Source organism: Pinus tabuliformis, chromosome 1_1 (assembly GCF_031772625.1).
Source record: "Pinus tabuliformis cultivar Carrire ecotype Pingquan chromosome 1_1, CPIR1, whole genome shotgun sequence".
NCBI classification, from domain to species: domain Eukaryota; kingdom Viridiplantae; phylum Streptophyta; class Pinopsida; order Pinales; family Pinaceae; genus Pinus; species Pinus tabuliformis.
This window is the reverse complement of record NC_142297.1, coordinates 661,698,036-661,717,206: the sequence shown is the minus strand read 5'-3', so window position 1 is coordinate 661,717,206 and position 19,171 is coordinate 661,698,036. Positions and strand designations below refer to the sequence as shown.

Below are 19,171 nucleotides of genomic sequence, written 5' to 3'. Positions count from 1 at the left end.
AAATACTTGTAGCCAGAGAATGAAGCAACTGGAAGTGGACCACATAAATCACTATGCACGAGCTGTAAAGGGGCTGAGGCGTGCCAAGAGGCACGTTTTTCAAAACTGTCCCGATGATGTTTTCCGAGTACACATCCGGAACAAACACCATCTCTGCAAGATACCATTGGAAGACCTTTCACCATATTTTCTTTACATAGATTCTGAAGAGAGCGATAGTTTAAGTGACCAAATTGCTCATGCCAAAGTTTGCTCACTTCATCATTATGAGCAACAAATACCAAGGGAAGATTTGATGACCCAAAGTTGTGAAACTTATACAACCTTGTAGAATCATCAGCAATGCCATTAGCTAAAATCTGTCTAGGATCTCTTAGGTCCTTAATTACAACATCGTGAGGTGAAAATTCAACGATTTTACCTTCACCTGAATGAGTCATCTGATATACAGATAGAAGGTTGCAGGATAAGGTTGGAACACATAATACATCATTAAACTGACCATTGTCTATATGAACAGTTCCAGTCCCTACAACACTAAGAGATCTATCATCACCAACATATATATTTTTGGTGTTACAATCATTTAAAGAAGAAAACATGGCTTTGTTTTTGGCCATGTGATAAGAAGCTCCAGAATCAATGAGCCACTCATGAGAATGAGAAGAAGAAGATACATTTAGTGCATAGCCAGACCGAGATGCTTGACAACCACATGCAGAAAGTGCCATTCCTGAAGATGAAGTTGAAGTTGAAGAGTGCTCCAAATGGATGTTATGCTTCTTCATTTCTGCTTCCAAGACTTCCATCTTCTTAAAGCATTTGGATTCTAAGTGGCCATCTCGATTACAAAAGTTGCAATGTCTATCAGTCTTCTTCCCTTTGTTTTTATTTGTCTTATCATTTTGTTGAAATGATTTTTCATTTTGAAACGGAAATTGCTTAGGACCCTTGTTTGGTTTAGGACCATTCCTTTTAGGATACGACTTCTTAGGATTCTTTGAATTTGGTTGCTGTTGGGCGGCTAACGCTTTCTTAGAAGAGTTTCCAAGATGAAGAAGACCAAGGTGTAAGAGTTTTTCTTGTTCTCTTATTAAAGAATCACAAAAGGAATCAAAGGAAGGGGACTTGTAGGCTTTTCCTTGAGAAATGAAGGCTTCTCTTGTAGAATGGAAGGTGGAAAAAAACACAGAATAGGCTGGTCCCAACTTAGTAAGAATGGAGTAGATAAGGCTACTATCTTCTTTCTTAACCTTAACACCTTCCAAGAGAAGTCTAAGGGTCTTGAACTTGGACAAAAAATCTTCAATGCAAGAAAAATTATTGGGGTCCAATGTAAGCAATTCATTTTCAAGTTGATGGGCTTTAAATTCATTTTTAATTGCAAAGACTTTCTATTTCATTGCTTCATCAGGAGTATCAAGTTCTGCAATATGGAATCTAAGATCTGGAGAAATAGACATCCCTATCAACCCACGTGCTTGGTCTTGCCTATTTTCCCATTTAGCTACCTTGTCTTCATCTTTCGGTTTGGTCTCTTGGCCGTGGCTATTCTGTAAAGACCTTTACTTCTAAGTAAATCCACAATGTAGAACCACCATTGGAGGTAGTTGGTGCTGTCAAGAATAACTTGGCATGGACTTTCCATTTAAAAAAAAAACTGAAGTTATATATGCTGAAACTAAGTGTACCAATGGAAAGATCTCGAAAAATTAGACTGTTTCAAAAAAAAAAACAATTCTGAAAACGGCTTCCGGATGAAGAAGTTATGACTTTTTGAAGAAAATTTGATGAAGATGCCGACGAAGTGCGGGAATGTGCGGAAATGAAAAATCCGTACCACAAAAAGGAGACTTGAACTCAAGACCTCTACTCTCATAAATTAGCTTTGCACCAAGTGAGCTATACAAAAATTTTGAGAGAGAGAGAGAGAGAGCGGGGGGGTTGAAGCTTTGGGTTGCGTACTTGCTTTGAAAAAGCTCTTTTTCCCTACAAAACAAAAAACACAAAACCCAACATGGACATACAAAAAAAAACAAACCTTGCGGCTCAAAGTTAGTTTTAGCCGGAAACTAAATATTTTCCTCAATGTTTCTGATTTTCCGAGATCACACTAAGGCGCAGCGGAAAAGAGCATATGCATGAGAAAAATCCTTCCTTTCTGTTTCTGATTTGCCCAGATCGCACAGAGTCGCGGGGCAAAGAGCATACGCAGAAATGAAAGGTTCAGATCCGGTAATAAAAAAAGCTAAATAAACCGAAACCGAAATAAACAGAGAGAAAATGACTATAAACTGCAAATAAACATTGTATACCTCCAGATCTTAAAAATGACACAGCTAGGGCTACTGGAAACCTTTTCGCATGAAACGAAAGGGGTTCCTCACTGGAACAGATGCTCCCAACACAACAGAGCAGTCCTCTCGGCCCGAAAGCAGTCAGAAATAGTAGATCTAGGAAACGGTTATCGGATGCAGTTCTACCAGCTTCAGATTTGGATCACCAACGGACGCAGCCCTCAAATAGCTCTGATACCATGTAGGAATTTACAGGGTAAGTTCCTTAGACAGAACATCAAAGGACACTGCTCACAAACAGATCACAAATCAATACACCAGTATTTTGACGTGGTTAAAACCCTCAAAGAGGGAAACAGTCCACGGCCTGAGCCAAAGCGGCCACTTCAGGCAATTTATTAATAAAAGAATTAAAATTTACATAAGCTTCTCTCATGAACAGTTAACCTACAAATGACCCTCCATGCTCTTTAAATAGAGATCATGGACCAATCGGGTGTTAAGCCACGGATCAAGTGTCAGTAATACCGAGGAGAGAATGAACCGTCGGATCACTACATATCGTGACCGTCAGATTGTAAGTTACAAAATGTACATAGTAAAGAAACACACTTTACCTAACTCTATACTAGACCAAGTTATACTTAACTATTTCCTATGTGTCGGAATATCCTAACACTGGCTTCTCTCTCGTGTGTGTAGCTCCAACCCCATCGACCTCCTCTTCTAATATCTTGTTGGCTCACCAACAACCATGATTTAATCCTCATCAACAACGAAGATCATCTCTGGGTTGATCCATGTGAGTTTTTAGAGAAATCTCACCTTTCTCAATTAATTCTTGTTAATTAATAATTTTCCCTAAGTTAGGCTTAGGAAAAATTTAATTATTGATTAATTAACTTAACTGAGCCATATCTAGGTGTTTTCTCCTAAAACGTTTTATGGGTTTTGGAGCTCTTGAGTTTCTTAGCCTCTCTGACCAAAATCGATACTAGAACACCTGTCCGATGCTACAAAATCATCAGTATCATTTTCAATCCATGCATGAAAGTTCTTGAAAGTTTCAAAAGCTTCAGCTTTGTTCTTCAATAAATAAACCCAACACATTCTGGTGTAGTCATCAATAACTTTCATCATGTATTTATTACCACTTGCAGAAGGAACAGGCATTGGGCCACACAAATAAAAATGAATTAATTCAAGTTTTCTATGTGCTCTGGAATGAGAATCACAAACAGATTATTTGTTGTGCCTTCCTAAGATACAAGCATCACATTGCTTAAGTTTCCTAGGAATGGTAGGCAAACCAGTAATACCATTTTTCTTCAACAAACAAAGGTTGTCCTAGTTCAAATGTCCAAATCTAGCTTGCCATAAAAGACTTGATAGAAGTGTACCTTCATCATAGCGAGAATTGTATGAAAAAATCGGTGCACAAGCAGAGGTTCCTTATGGCTTCAAAAGTCTTTCTTCTTCTATCCCAATCATGACAAGTGAGTTGTTTGATGCTTTTATGACCTCAACCTTGCTATCAAATATGTGATTGAGTGTCCTTGTTGGCGGACGTGGACCAAACACAACAAGTTTCTCCTCAACTCTGGGAGGTAGAGAACATCGCGTAGAAGAAAGTTTGGAAGACCATATAGTTTGAGCTTGATGGTGCCAAGCCCTAATTGTTAAAATCTAGAATTTCTATGCAGAAATTTAAAAATTCTTTGCAGAAACTTGAAAGTTCTTTACAGAAAATTGAATGTATTTTGCAAAAAATTGAATGTTCTATGTTGTTACAATTAGTTAGAATGCGTATTTCTTCTTCAAAACTTTTCAGATCAGCAATTGTAAATAGAACATAAACTTAAGGATCATATGAAGACAACCGAGCACAAATATGAGACACTGAGATTTTGGTCCAATGACCAGGGCAAAACCCCTCAAGAGGGAAAACCCAAATGATTTTTCTTCTATTAGGTTTATTCAATTGTTTAGCAGGAGTACAGAGAGAGAGAGAGTCACCAATGTTTAATCAACTTGAAACTGAAGTGCTCTTTCTCTTTGCTTAAAGATCTCCTTCTCTTAATTAAATCTTTTCCTTCACACTTGCTTTGGCTCTTCCCTTGCTCTTACTCTTGACTTGCTCTCACACTTCTCTTGCACACACTCAACACTAGCTCTCCTTCTTCACAATGAACATACTACTCTCAACTCTCACTTGCTCTTGCTTAAATAGATGAGAAAGGAGAGGAGTTACAAAATGAATTCATGCATTGAACCAATAATAGGAGAATCGAATTCTATGAGAGAGGAGCGACTTGAGTAGTGTAGCTCATCCCAAGAATAGAGAGAGAGGTACACTTGTCTTGAAAAGTTACAATTTGAATTAGAGAGAGAGAGAGTTACACTTAAACATGAGAGAATATTTGGTGAGAGTTATAAATTGAATTGAATGAGGGAGTTACAAGTGCATTTAATGAGGAGTTACACTTTTTCCATACATTGAATTAGTGAGGGAGAGTTACATTCTCTTAAGTGTGGAGTTACTATTTTATTCCAAGAGAGAGGTTTGATTTTCCAAGTAAGAGATTCTCAATTTAATTTACTTATTCCATGAGAGAATTTGTTTTTATTAATCCATTAAAGGTGAACGACTTTAGATTATTTTATAAATAGTAGTATAATAATAATAATACTAGTAAGCATAAACATATTAATTCTTGACTTGTATAATCATGATTGATTTGATTTTTAAATTGGATACCATATGTCGAGATCATCCTTGATCATTTAGACATAACTTCTATTTTTGGAAAGTCACTTCCAAATTGAGATGTGACTTACTATTTTTGGAAAGCCATATTAGATTGTCAAAAATGAAATTTTATTATAGGTGGTTCAATCAGAACTGAAAGATGTGATTTATTCTAAGAGAAATTCATCCCTCAGGAAGATATAGGAAGGGGTTTAAGGGTCATTTGGAACATACACAGAGAGATTAAGAAAATCAATTTTCTGAAGTGAGAAGTTCTCGGGAGAAAAATCGTTTGAGGAGATCTTGTAGCAGAGGGGCAATGAGAATCCGGGAGAAGGAATTTCTGGAGAGTACCATGCAGAGGGAGAACAAAAAGACGTCCAAAGGAAGGTTGGCGTTGGCCTACGCAGTGTTGATGCAGAGGTAGCACAGTCCTTGAGGGGAAGTCGAGTTCCTACGAAGAGAAGTTAAAGTTCACTTGTCGGAAGCCAGGGTGTGATTCTGGGAGGCAGAAAGTTGATTTCTCAGCCAACAGAGGATCTAGAGGAGAGGCAACGTAATACTTAAGAGGGGTGACGTAGAAACTGCCCAGGGTGACGAAGTTCTACGCAGAGGCCACGCAAATGGTGACACAGAACCTCTAGAGCAGTAGGATTAGTCACTGTTTCTCCAGTGACAGGGTGAGATCATTTCACCAGTATTTTGTTCAGTACTCTCTCCGTATTGGGTTGCTAATTGAGCATCCTAGAACTGTACTCATAATTTCTCCTGCATAATAATAGACCCTCAGAGTTGCTACAAGTACATTGTGAAGACTGCAATCCTAGTGAGGATTACAAGTACATTGTGAAGACTGCAATCCTAGTGAGGATTGCAAGTACATTGTGAAGACTACCAAGGTTGTGGCAATTGATGGAAGAACAAAGTGACAAGAAGACTCATAATTGGATGCACTTTGGACTCAGAGGAAGCAGACAAGCTAAGTCTGATTGAAGCATGTTTTTTTTATCTATGTGACTTCCAAGATGAAGATGGCTAGAAGTTTTGAAGAACGATGATGATCTAAATCTATTGAAGATGAACCTATGATTTTTCTGTTGTGTTAATGATTTGTTTCTGACAACGATTGAGGACTTTTGTGTTCTATATAAGCGAGAGTTGTTTTTGAAAAAGGAATGACCCTAGTAAAATCCTTCCTGTAATTTGGCATAATGGACTATGAGTCCATGGACATCTCCATGATGAAAAATTTGAAGAAGTTGCAAGATTTTGTTGCTGACTTGATTCTCTGATTGGCTCATTGAACAATCTCCTACATATTCAGATGTTTGCTTCTGTGAGAAGCCACAGCTGAAGCTGAATAAATAGCCAATTATTCAGCCTATTATTGTCTGTTGCATTCGACCACGGTATACTCTTTTGTTGTTGAGCAAGTCGATGATGTTTTCTTGTGTGAGAAGCCTGGAATGGCTAAAAATCCCTTTGGAGAGGAAGATTTGATTGTATAGCATCATGAATCTTCCTTGGGTTGTAGCCTATGGTCAAGAAGATTGTCTCTCCTTTAGTTCATTTGACCGAGAGATCAATGAGTCTGGTCAGGGAGCTTATTTCCTAGGCATGAAGTGATCCCTTGGGTCATGATGACTGAGAGACCAGTTTGGTCGAGGACACTACTTTTGTGATCTCTCCCTTAGGCAGTTGTTGAGAGACATATGGATTGGTCGAGGAGATTGATCTTGAGTTCCCTTCGTTGGGTCGTTCACTGAGAGACCAATGAGTTTGGTGGGGAAGGATGATTTCTCTCCCTCGGGTCATGGACCGAGAGACTGTATAATTAGAAGGACTGAGATAGGGATTCCTCCCTTGGGTCGTGGACCAAGAGACCTATGGATTGGTCGGGGAGATGGACCCTGTGTAACCATTGCATATGGTTGGAAAATTTGGCCTCATGAACAATATTGATTGATGGAATATGTTTGATGCTATGTATCTTTCCTTATGATGAGACTTGTGATCTCTCCCTTGGGCAGTTGCTGAGAGAAATGTTGCGAAAATGGTTATCGCGATTAAGTTGGCGAGGGGAAAAAATCGGAAAAAAATCGTAAAAATCGGGAAATAATCAGGAACAAATTGTAAAATACAAAAATATTCAATTTTTTTCAATTTTTTTAATATCTAAAGCATCTACAACATAAAATAAATACATTGACACATAAATATGATAAAAGAACTAATATATAAGATGTGTAATATCATTTCTAGTGTTACATCACACATAGCAGTGAATCATGTCTTGAATAGTCAGTCCTGACTCCCGAGTCCCAACTCAGCCTCAAAATACGAACAAAAAATATAATAATGTATCTCATATCATGAGTCATAATGTCATATACAATGAAATGAACCAAATAACTAATGCTACTGATTTCCTCTGCCCCTCTTGCGAGAAAAAGCAATAGTTTTCCCTCTAGATGTAGATGTCGGTGGAGTTGGCAGTGAAATCTGTTGTGCTCTAGAAGCTGAAGAACTAGGAGCTACAGGAGGTAGACCACATCCTCTACTGGTGACAGGCGTAGCCTGGGTAAGTTGTGTCACCTCCACCTCCTGTTGCTCCTCCTCCTCCTCCTCCTCCTCATCCTCATCAAAAAACTGGCAAAAAGATCAAGATTTTTTCCCAAAAAATCCCGATTTTTTTGAAATAATCGGGATTTAATCCCAATTTTTTTAAAATGAAAAAAATACTGAATTAATCGCGCAATATTATCGGGAAAATGAAAAAAACGTGATTTTTTGATGTTATTGCGATTTTCGCAACACTGGCTAAGAGACCTATGGATTGGTCGGGGAGATTGATCTTGAAAGAGAGAGAGACCTGTACATATGATCTCTCCATTGGGCTATTGCTGAGAGACCTATGGATTGGTCAGGGTGATTGATCTTGAGAGAAAATGAAAAGTACCTCCCAAGCCAAGAGGGAGTGTTGGAAATCCGAAATATAGAAGCCATGATCGAAATTTTCATCAAGAAAGAAAAACGAAATTTAAATTTGAATTTAATAACTCAATTAATGTCAAGTCGACCTCCTCCTTGATCATGTCAACCCCAAGTCAGAAGGAAGGAGGTATCTCGTGTGACTGGTTAGATGTTATCTTGATGTCTTATTTCTGGATGTATTGATATACATTGAATTCTCTCTCACATAAAGAAAGATTACTAGGTTTTCCTCTTGTGGGATTTCCCTGGCCATAGGCCTAAATTTCTGTGTCTCGTCTCATTGTCTCCTGGTTATTTTCACTATTTTTTCATGTTTTAAATCGTTGAAATTTTCTTAATTGCGTAATGATATTGGATGTTAAATAAAATTGAGACTAACAAATCATTGGAATTTGGAAATAATTATTTGTTGAAAGAAATTGTTTCCAGTTTCTGTGAACCCTAGAAAAATCAACAACATACTCCGTGATTCTAACTAATCTCTAATATCATATCACCAAAATCAAAGCATGTAAAATAAAAATAAAAAATCTCCATATTGCATTGCATAAATAAAAAAGTCTTTTATAAAGTTACATACTAGTGAAATGAATTCACTTTATAAATATAAAATAAATCAATAAACATATTAAAGTGAAATATAACCTAAAAGCATAATATAATCCAAAGAGACGATGACTTTAGTAATATTTATATATGGAATATCATTTGTCGACGCGTTTCGAACCAACCAGTGTGGTTCATCGTCAGGACAAGTTGAAGAAACAGATCAAGCTCATCATGTTAAATAGTCTAATCGGACCCTCCAACAGCTATCTTTTCTAACGGCTAGTTTGACTCAAGGACAGAGGTCAAAATTATTATATTCGATTAATTAAAAATTATTAATAATTTAACGGAAAGTTAGTTGAGTTAAATTATTAATAATTTTTAATTAATCGAATATAATAATTTTGACCTCTGTCCTTGAGTCAAACTAGCCGTTAGAAAAGATAGCTGTTGGAGGGTCCGATTAGACTATTTAACATGATGAGCTTGATCTGTTTCTTCAACTTGTCCTGACGATGAACCACACTGGTTGGTTCGAAACGCGTCGACAAATGATATTCCATGTGATTTTCGCCGAAGAATCTTTCTTAACTTGATATGGATCACAGAAGCCTGAACTCTATTAATATTTATATATCTTTAATTAGTCATTATTATAATCTAACATTAACTTGATTGTCCATTATTGTAATCTAACATTTACTTTGGTAATGTGAAGATAAGGCCACATAAAATAAGGAAAAGTTTTTAACAACGCGTTGCAAATGAAAAAATAACATACTTTCCAAAGGACCAAGAAAGCCATGAATATCTGTATGAAATCCATGCTTTGTTGAAGAAATCTAGCATGGAAAGGTTACAGTAATTGACAGTGAATTCCAACGAGAATAAAGTAGATGGTTCAGAGTTTACTATCTTACTTGCACGAATCATAAACATCTGGAATCTGTGTGATATCAAACCGGCTGCATCCAGACGAAGAATATTCCATTAGAAAGAAAAATAATTTGCTTATGTATACCCTTTGATTAACTTATATTGATATATTAGCATAACTAAACCAAGCGGGCTACAATAACCAGAGCTTCTTCCATGCTTTGAAATATAACTTTCTAAAGGTATAACAAAAGAATATGAATCACATATTGTGGACTATACATACTCCTTTCTTTCATTGTACAAGTCTCGCTCCAGCTTTTTCCAGCGCGCAAACATTAAGAGGAATCCTTCACTGCCACATGGTAATCCAGCAGCAATTCTATCAACATCCATATTCGTCTTCCCAAGAGCTTTAGCCTGATCATATGGAGGAAGGGCTTCATCCGAAGTTGTCTCAGCAAGACCTTCTTCTTCATCTTTTGCTAGTTGTTTGACTTGTGCTGTTACTTTCTTTGTAAGCGCAGCCTGCACTGGCATAAGAAAGTTAATAAATGCTATAACTGAAGGATACTTCAAAGTTGACAGCAATTTGACACAATCGCACGAGTTCAGTAGGGAAAATATAATCCGGACATAGACTGCCTCGGTTTTAATTAAAATCCAACAATATAAGGGACCATAATCAGGAAGACATGATGCATCGTTTAGTTTCTTCGCATGTAGCTCAACAATGTCTTTCAAAAAGGTTATGCCATGAAAAGATGTGGTTCAGTACTACAAAACACTATATTTCCAAAAAGTTTTCAAAACCACGCCGTTCGACCAATACCTTACAAGATATATGATAAATGAGGTGATGTTCTACTCAGTCAAAAACGAGAAATATTAATCTTAAAATAAGAATTCAACTCAAGCAGATTCACCAATACCGCGCAAGAGATTCAGGCTGCTTCTTACATATAAAATTTAATAACGCTTCTACATGTTATCATTTCCGGAAGAAACAGTGCATATATGATCAATATCGAGGACATTACCCCTATTTCAGACTCAATGCATTATCATTAGCTCAAGTAACTAGATGTGTAACCAGAACCCACTTAATTAAACCCACGTACGCTGCTTTCGAACTTGCATTATTGCCCCTTTTTCCTTCAAAAGGAAATTTCATCAAGCTAATTTAAAAAATATTTAAACGATCTTATTTGTACTTCCTGAAGTAAGACAACCATAAGCCTAGATTCTATAGAATCTATTTATTCTTGAGCCAACGTAGACAGGTGAAAACCAGTTGAATCTTTGTCACTCATTACATAGGCTTGTTCGCGATTTCCAACCACCATATAAAACAAAACAGACACCAGACAAAATAATATTGCTAACTTGGACCCGCAAATTGTCCTTTTATAAATTACATTATATTACGTTACCGTAAGGTTGCATCTATTATCATAGGCATATCTCTTCGGAAATCTATAAAAGTGTCTACTAAACAACAAATATTTTTTCTCAGAATCATATATTTACAACTTATTAATCATATATTTTCTTTACTTTGAACAACAAGATTGATGCGCTCGTGTCCCTTTCCTATCTGGCTTAACCAATATTTCCGGCATTCTGTATTCCAGGACACGCAATTTGGAATTTTTAACTTATACAAGTAAAGCGTGATCCATTGGAAATACAACAATATATTTAAAATGTGATTAACCATATATATTTTTCGCGAACGGTACTAAAGTGACTTTACTAAAATATTGCATCTGTTTTCTCGAGAAAATTCATATATCCAGGAGATAGTCTCATCAATCTTTCTTATTTCATTCTTTATATCCGAACGAAGCCATCTATTTGTTTTTTATATATATTTTCAGATTTTGTAAGATGTGTTCCATGGGAAATAGCACCGATTTTTAGAATGTAATTAATCAAATTAATTATTTTCCCCGATGCTACTAAAGTGACTTCTGCCAAGATATTCCATGTGTTTTCTGGAGAAAAATGGTATATCTAAGCAATATTTCTAATTTCATTCTTATCCGAACTAATCCGCCTATTTGTTTTCTATATTGAGAGTGATTTTTATACCTCGTCAAACAATACTATTGTTTTGTACCATCACAGACGAAGATCTGTGCAGGAAATGTATTTCTTCCATGTGGAGCAAGATAATTTTTTATTTTTTATCAAGATCACTCACTTTGAACAAGTAAATTCATTGAAGAATACACATGAGAAGATGAGATTTTGGTAACACAATTTTTTACGACAAACATGAAGACAACGTACTAATATTTAGATTGCAGGTTTGAAGGCAAATATAAGAAATGAGATAAAGCTATGAAACATATCTTTCATCAGTAAAACCCATGCCAAGGCCAAACTAATAGAGAAAAACCTGGTTAGCAACCAAAAGGTGTTATTCAACGCAACAAAGAGAACAAATAAATGCATTGCACCATAGCATTGCAATGAACGTAACTCTTCCCAACCATTATAAAATCGAGAATAATAAAGAAATAGAGGTTTTCAACACTGATTTATGAGAACAAAATTAAGAAGAGAGCATACCAAAACTATCACTGCAACTATGACAATCATGACATGAACTAAGAAGCCCCCAAAAGATCTGTTGACATACCTAGGATTTTACCAATTGCAAATATTGAAAGTACCGAAAATATCACTGCAATCACCGCAACTATGACAATCATGACGTGATATTGAAGTTCCAATTGCAGAAGCCACAAATGGACATAATCTTAGGCACAAAATCCATAATGTTATTCCATGACTATGCCAATATGCAAAAGAAATTTTGAAGATTCAAGAACGGTACGACGGACCACCAATCATTGGAACATGCTCCTCACATGCTCCTCACAACAAAGGAAGATGAACTCCAAAATAATGTCAAGCCAAACTACTATGAAAGAGTACAAGACAAAAGCCAACATTGAGGATCCCAATATAAGAAACCATTTCAAACAAACATAGAAGATTATGCACATCCTAAACAAGAATTTGGGAAAAAGAGGGGCATGATCAAGCAATTGTCCAACGACCCTAAATCCAGTGAAAAAATTCACCAGCTAAAACGTCTTCTAGCAACGCAAGGTTGCTAATTTGCAACAAACTCTCCCCTTTTGCTTATATAACCTAAACAATCATTACTTCGCCTAGGCTAAATAGGCTAGCGTAGTATTTATGAATAATGTGTGGTCAACCCATAGGGCAATTGGCAAGACATGTATTCATTTTTATATTCATTCATCATTCAGTTATTCAAAAACTTACAAAAGTAGAGGGCTTGATCACAAAGATCCCTTTGCAATCTTAAAAGCAGATATTGCTGTTGGAAATACTGAGAGGGAGTGAATCAATATTTCTTTTCAATTGTTATTTTTACCAGTTAGATCACTTATAATTAGAACACAAAATGAAAAATAAGAATAAATATTTTTTATTAATCAAGAATAACAAGGACTTCAATCATCTTCTTTACAATAAATCAAGTACAATATAATGTAGGGCTCCAATCCTAAATGAAGACACCAATCTTCAATCCACCAAGCTCCAACCTGTATTTTGTAAAAATTCCTAATCCTCAAGGAACCCCTATTGCAGCAAGTCTGAATTTACTTCACCTACTTGATTTTAATTACATTCATCAAGTTATTCTTTTGAATACTGAAGCAAATTACTTCTGTAGCCTACACTACTTAAATTTGATTACAAGAAACAATGAAATTGGGCAAAGAACAAGATACATAGGACACGGTTATTTTTGGACAAAATAGTCCCCGGAAAAACCCAATGTGGAAAAATCAGTGCAGCAGCTCTCAAGGTTTATTATTATGCAGGAGAAAATTCTGAATACAAATCTAGGATGCTCAACTAGCAATCCTTTACAGAGAAAATACTGGATGAAAAACTGGTGAAATGGTCTCACTCTATCACTGGAGAATCAGTGACTAATCCTCAGCTCTGGGAGGCTCTGTGTCACCTTTTGATGGCCTCTGCGTCAAACTGTGTCACCTTGGGCAATTTTTGCATCACCCCTCCTGGGTATTACGTTGCCTCTCTGCTCTAGATCTTCTGTTGGCAAAGAAATCGACTTCCCTGCCTCCAGTCTCACACCCTAGCTTCTGGCAACTGAACTTTGAATTCCCTCAGCAAAAACTCGACTTCCCCTCACTGATTGCACTGCCTCTACGTCAGCTCTACGTAGGCCAGTGTCAGTCTTCCCTGGTACAGGCTCCAACCTGGGCTCTTAAGGACTCCTATCCTCTAGGGCTCCAACCCTATCTTCCAAGACACCAACCTTGTCCCTATGAGGCTCCAACCTATAGGGCTCCAACCCTTAACTTCAATTTGTCAAGATAAGTTTGTTGATTCTTTACGACTCCCAATATCTTCTACAACAAGCCCTGACAATATCTTCGCCAACACTGCCTTCTCTAAATCACTTCATTAATGACAACCTTATCTTCTTAGAAGGTATCACCACTGCTCTTCATGTCACCTAAACAAAAACTCCAAGGTTACTCCATGAGAGCTTCAACAAAGCATCATTGCTCCAAGGGTGTCTCCAAGACTTCAAACAATGCTTGGTGATGTCTCAAGGTGTCTTCAATCAATTGCTCAAGTTTTGCACAAGGTCTACCACACAAATTCAAATACAAGGACTACTGCAAACTCTTCTTCAAGGCTTCATCAAGATATCTCCAAGGCTATCCTCAAAGGTGCTACTAAAAGGTCTTCTTGATTGTCCCAAAATATGCTTCAATAGATCTGTAAGATGCAACCTTCAAGAGTGAAAAACACCTTCCAAAACAAGGCAGCCTTCTACAAGACTGTTTACACACCTATCTAAAAGGGTCACTGTCTTGTAGTCTGCACTTCTCAAAAGAACTGAAGTTTTATAAGAAGTTGTCCAATATTACAAATGCTTGAATGTTCAAGGCTCCAAATTCCACAATCCAAGAGCTTCTATTTCTTCACTGCTTGCTTTAATTGCTTCATTGTCCAATGCTTGCTCCAATTACTTCTCTATCCAATGCTTTGCTCCAAAAAATGCCTAATCCACACTTAAGACTAAGCCTCTTCAAATGACTATAACAAATAGGTATAGGTCTCCACAGGTCAAAGAATAGGTGACAGTTGTTTGGATAGTCCACTATTTATAAATCCTTAACCAAGCTCCCATAGGTGCCCTTTAACTACTTGTCAACGTCCTAATGAAATCCTTCAATGCTGGAGAAGATCATAGTTCCGAGCTTAGTGTAGTTCTGTAGGTATCTCACTTGCTACAAAGTGACAAATGGTCTGAAGTTCTTCAGTGTGACTGCAATCTGTAACAAAGATCTGAGTTTTGTCCTCCAACAAATAAGCCCAATCCAATGCTGCAAACACAGGTGTATACTCCAGGGTTCAAGATGATTTTCCTTGTCCGAGTTGTCCACCAGCCTGAGGAAACCCAATCACAAATATTTAGCCCAAAACATGATGCCAAAGTCCTTCTCGGCCTCCTTAATTTTGTGCTCAATCTCTGAATTCCTGTGATCCTTGCCGAAATTTTTTGATGGGCGGTGCAGTTCCTTAATGAAATAATGGGTTCTGAAATCTTTGAGGAATAACTACTGTGATTATAACAATGAGGACCATGCAAATACAGTGAAAAAAGGTATTCGCCATCTATATACCTTACCTTGTTTACAACCCACCCACTAGAAGACAATGACTTTAAGGATTCCACCCTTCGATCATAATTTGGTGAGTTGGTCGATCGAAAGGTCGGCGGCTGTGCTCCCCTCATCCGGGGGCAATGCAGCATCAGTGGACGAGACAGGCACATATATGAGAAGTTGGTGTATAAGAGTCAAAGCGAGAGGCACTTCAGCAATTCGAAACAATGGATAGGGGGATGAATGAGGAGTACGAACCTATATTAATACTGGTTTTGACCAGTGTTTTAAGACCCGGCCGAATCGACTCCGAAACGGTCGAGTCAATCCGAGTCAAAGGGTGGCTAGGTAGAAATAGGCAATGAATCAGACCGGACGGATAGGTTTTTACCGAGTCGGCTGAGTTGGATACTGACTCGACCAACTCAATAAGAGCGGCCAGTGAACGGATTTCAGCGACTTTTTTTATAAAAATTGGTTTTTTGGGACCCCAAAGCCCACTCTAATGTGCCTTTGCGTTCTTTGGGGTGCACGTCCCTCTCCCAAACCCTACAAAACCCACCCAACCCCTCTCATTTCCTCATAGCCATCTCATTGCATTTGAGTGAGAATTTGAGTGAGAGCTTGTGAGGAGTTGTGGAATTTGTTTTTGGAGCAGCAGTGAGGAGTCTTGGGCAAGCATTGTAGTAGGAGTGAGGAGCTTCTTGGGCAGTCGTTGGAGCAGCATTGAGGAGTTGGTTTGTTGGAGCAACTTTGAGGAGGCAATTTGTGCCTAGAGGTATTCTTTTTCACTTCTAAAAACCTTCTTTTGCTTATTTATTTTTTTGTGCAAATCTGGAAATTGAAAAGAGTGTTTTTTGTGAAAGAAATGAACATTGAAGCAAAGCTATTTTTTTCGTTTTCATTTTCAGATCTTTTTCCTTTGATTTCCAAGTGAAAAAATGGCACCTAGAGTAAAAGATGCTGCTTGGGCATATGTTGAAATGGTTGATAGTCAAATGCATTGCAAATTTTGTCATAGAAAAATTAAGGAAGGATTTGGAGGCATTAATAGGTTGAAACAACACTTAGCAGGGATTAGAGGCCAAATTACTCCATGTGAATAACTGGAAACTGGGGAGATTAGGAAGGATTTGTTAAATAACTTTGAGAAGTTTAAAGAAGAAAGGGCTAGGCAAAATAAATTAGAGGCTGAAATTGGGAGGAAGAGGAGTATACAAAAAATGATGGCTAGCAACCCCCATTTTGATTTTGAGGGTTCTTCTTCTATCCCTTGTACTGATGCATCCCACCCTTTCCGATATGTTCCTCTTTGGAGTCTATTCAAGAAAAGGGTAAGGGTAATATGAAAAAGAAGGATGATATGAATATCAAAAGTTATTTCACTGTCACACCCTCCTCTACATCAGATGCACATGGTCCTAAAGCTAGTAGAACTTTGCAGCCCACTTTAAATGACCATTGGAAGAAAGAATTGAGGGAGACTTCTTGTGATTGCATATGTAGATGGTGGTCTAATGCTGATATCCCCTTCAATATTTCTCGTTCACCATATTATGAGCCTATGTTTGATGCCATACATGCTACTAGAAAGGGCTTCAAAGGCCCTACTATGCATGAGATAAGGGGGTATCGTTTGCAGAAAGAAATTGCCTCCATTAATGAGTATTTGAAATATTTCAAGGACTCATGGACAAGAACAGGATGTACCATCATGTTAGATGGATGGACTGATCAAAGGAACTGTACCATCATAAACTTTCTTATCTTCTACCCACAGGGAACCATGTTTCTAAAATCAATTGATGCATCTGATAGGGTGAAAGATGGACAATTGTTATTTCAGCTAATGGATGAGGTTGTTGAGGAGGTGGGGGTGGCTAATGTTGTTCAAGTCATCACAAATAATGCCTCTAACTGTGTTCTTGTTGGTAAATTGTTAGAGGAAAAACACAACCATATTTTGGACCCCATGTGTTGCACATTGCATAGACCTCATGCTTGAGGATATTGGGAAATTATATTGGGTCAAAAACATTGTAGATCATGCCAAAAGCATAACAAAATTATCTACAATCATTCATGGATTTTGAGCCTTATAAGGAGACACACAGGGGGCAGGGATATTATTAGGCCTGCCATTACTAGATTTGCTACTCATTTTTTGACATTGCAATCTATGTTTTCACAACATAGAAACTTGCAAAAGATATTTTCCAGTGATGAATGGAATCAAATCTAATGGTCTCACATACAGGAAGACAAAATTGAAAAAGAAAGTTAATGAAGAAATATTTTGGAGAAAGGCAGTAGAGATTGTGAAGGTTGTTGAGCCACTGGTTAAGGTGTTGTGGTTGGTGGATGGGGAAAAATTGGCTATGGACTTCATTGATGAGGCTATGGATCAAGCAAAGGAGCAAATAAAGTGGCTAAGTATGGGCCCATTTGGGCAATCATTGATGAAAGATGGAACAATCAACTTCATCGCCCTATACATGCAGCTAGGTATTTTTTGAACCCATGGTATCATTATAAAGATCTGGCAGCAAGAGCTTTGAGTGGGGAGGTTAGAGATGGATTGATTGACTGCATTGATCGCATGATCCCATTGGAGTGTGATCAGCTGGAGATACACCGACAGGTCACAACCTTCAGCAAAGTCACAGGAACTTTTGGGAAGAACCTAGCAAAGATTGCAAGGGAAGAAGATGAGTCAGGTAAACAAAGATTTCAATTTTCAAATTCTTAATACTTATTTTGTTAAATCGTTTATAATTTGAAAGTTGGATATAATTTGTAATTTTGTTGAGCTAACTCATTACACTCCTATGTTTTATGCAGCACAATGGTGGGAGGCTTTTGGTAGCCATTGTCCTCAATTACAAAAGTTTGCAATTCGTATTTTGAGTCAAACTTGTAGTGCTACTGGGTGTGACCGCAACTGGTCTGTCTTTGAGAGGATTCACACAAAGAAGAGAAACTGTTTGGATCAAAAACGGTTAAATGATCTAGTTTATGTCTAATACAACCTCCGGCTCAAACGCAACCAATTGCTAAACAAAATACCTGATTCAAATCCCATTGTGTTGGAAGATATTGATCCAACATCAGATTAGGTAGTGGAGAGTCATCCAGTAGAGATTGATTTTGATGAGGATCTTGATTATGATTTACAGACGATGGCATCACTTGAACATAATGTTCAGTTGAATGCAGATCCTTGCACCAGCCTTAGGGCCAGCTCCAAGTCCTCCAGTTGCAAGCGCTTCCTCTGCTCAGCCATGACAGAAGCGCATATCTCGTCTATCTCAGCAGCCAAAAGCCAGCAGGCAGCAGCCTGCTAGTGCTACCACTTCTACAGTTGCAGTTGAAGATGATGATGAGGAGAAGCCATGGGCTTACCTGTCTCACTCTAATTCAGAGGTTGAGTGAGATGACGTTGGCTCCTCTAGCAGTAGCCATTAGTACTGGACCCTGGTCACAGTTTACTTTTGTTGTAGAGGCCATTTCTAGCCTCCTTGGTTATGTGTTTTTGTTTTGATCTCTCTATCATCATCATGTATGTATTGGACAGTGCACTGGGTGCCATTTTGATATAATAGATATATTCATGAGCCTACTTTGATCATATGTTGTCTTCTATCTATATTCTAAAGATTTGCGTTTGGAAACATGAATGAAAATCTTTAAAATTATGTTTTTTTATAAAAAATAGATATTTAATGTATTTTTTACAATGACCGAGTTATTGAAATCGAACCGGCCAAGTCGATACCGAGTCGGAATCGGAGTCAACCCTCGGTCGAGTCGAAGTCGGAGTTGGAGTTTTAAAACATTGGTTTTGACTTATCCTGAAAGGACGCGTCTCTTGGAGGTAAGGCCGACTTGCATGAGTTGGCTCATGTCAACTTGCATTAAAAATTATTATTTTTCAACTTAAAAATTCATTTTCTCTTCAACAATAGGGAGTTTGGGGCATGTAATAGCTCGTTAGAAAAAGGAAAAAATCCTCT

General features: G+C 37.6%; 1 protein-coding gene across 1 annotated transcript in view; it reads right to left on the bottom strand.

Annotated features, from left to right (window-relative positions):
• Positions 1–19,171, bottom strand: part of LOC149215131 (inositol hexakisphosphate and diphosphoinositol-pentakisphosphate kinase VIP2-like) — a 280,111-nt gene that overhangs the window by 92,901 nt on the left and 168,039 nt on the right. The window contains exons 17-18 of the mRNA XM_089392534.1: positions 9,752–9,993; positions 9,510–9,554 (exon numbers count right to left, since the gene is read on the bottom strand). Coding sequence (XP_089248660.1) covers positions 9,510–9,554; positions 9,752–9,993 — 287 coding nt within the window. The remainder of the gene's footprint in view (positions 1–9,509; positions 9,555–9,751; positions 9,994–19,171) is intronic.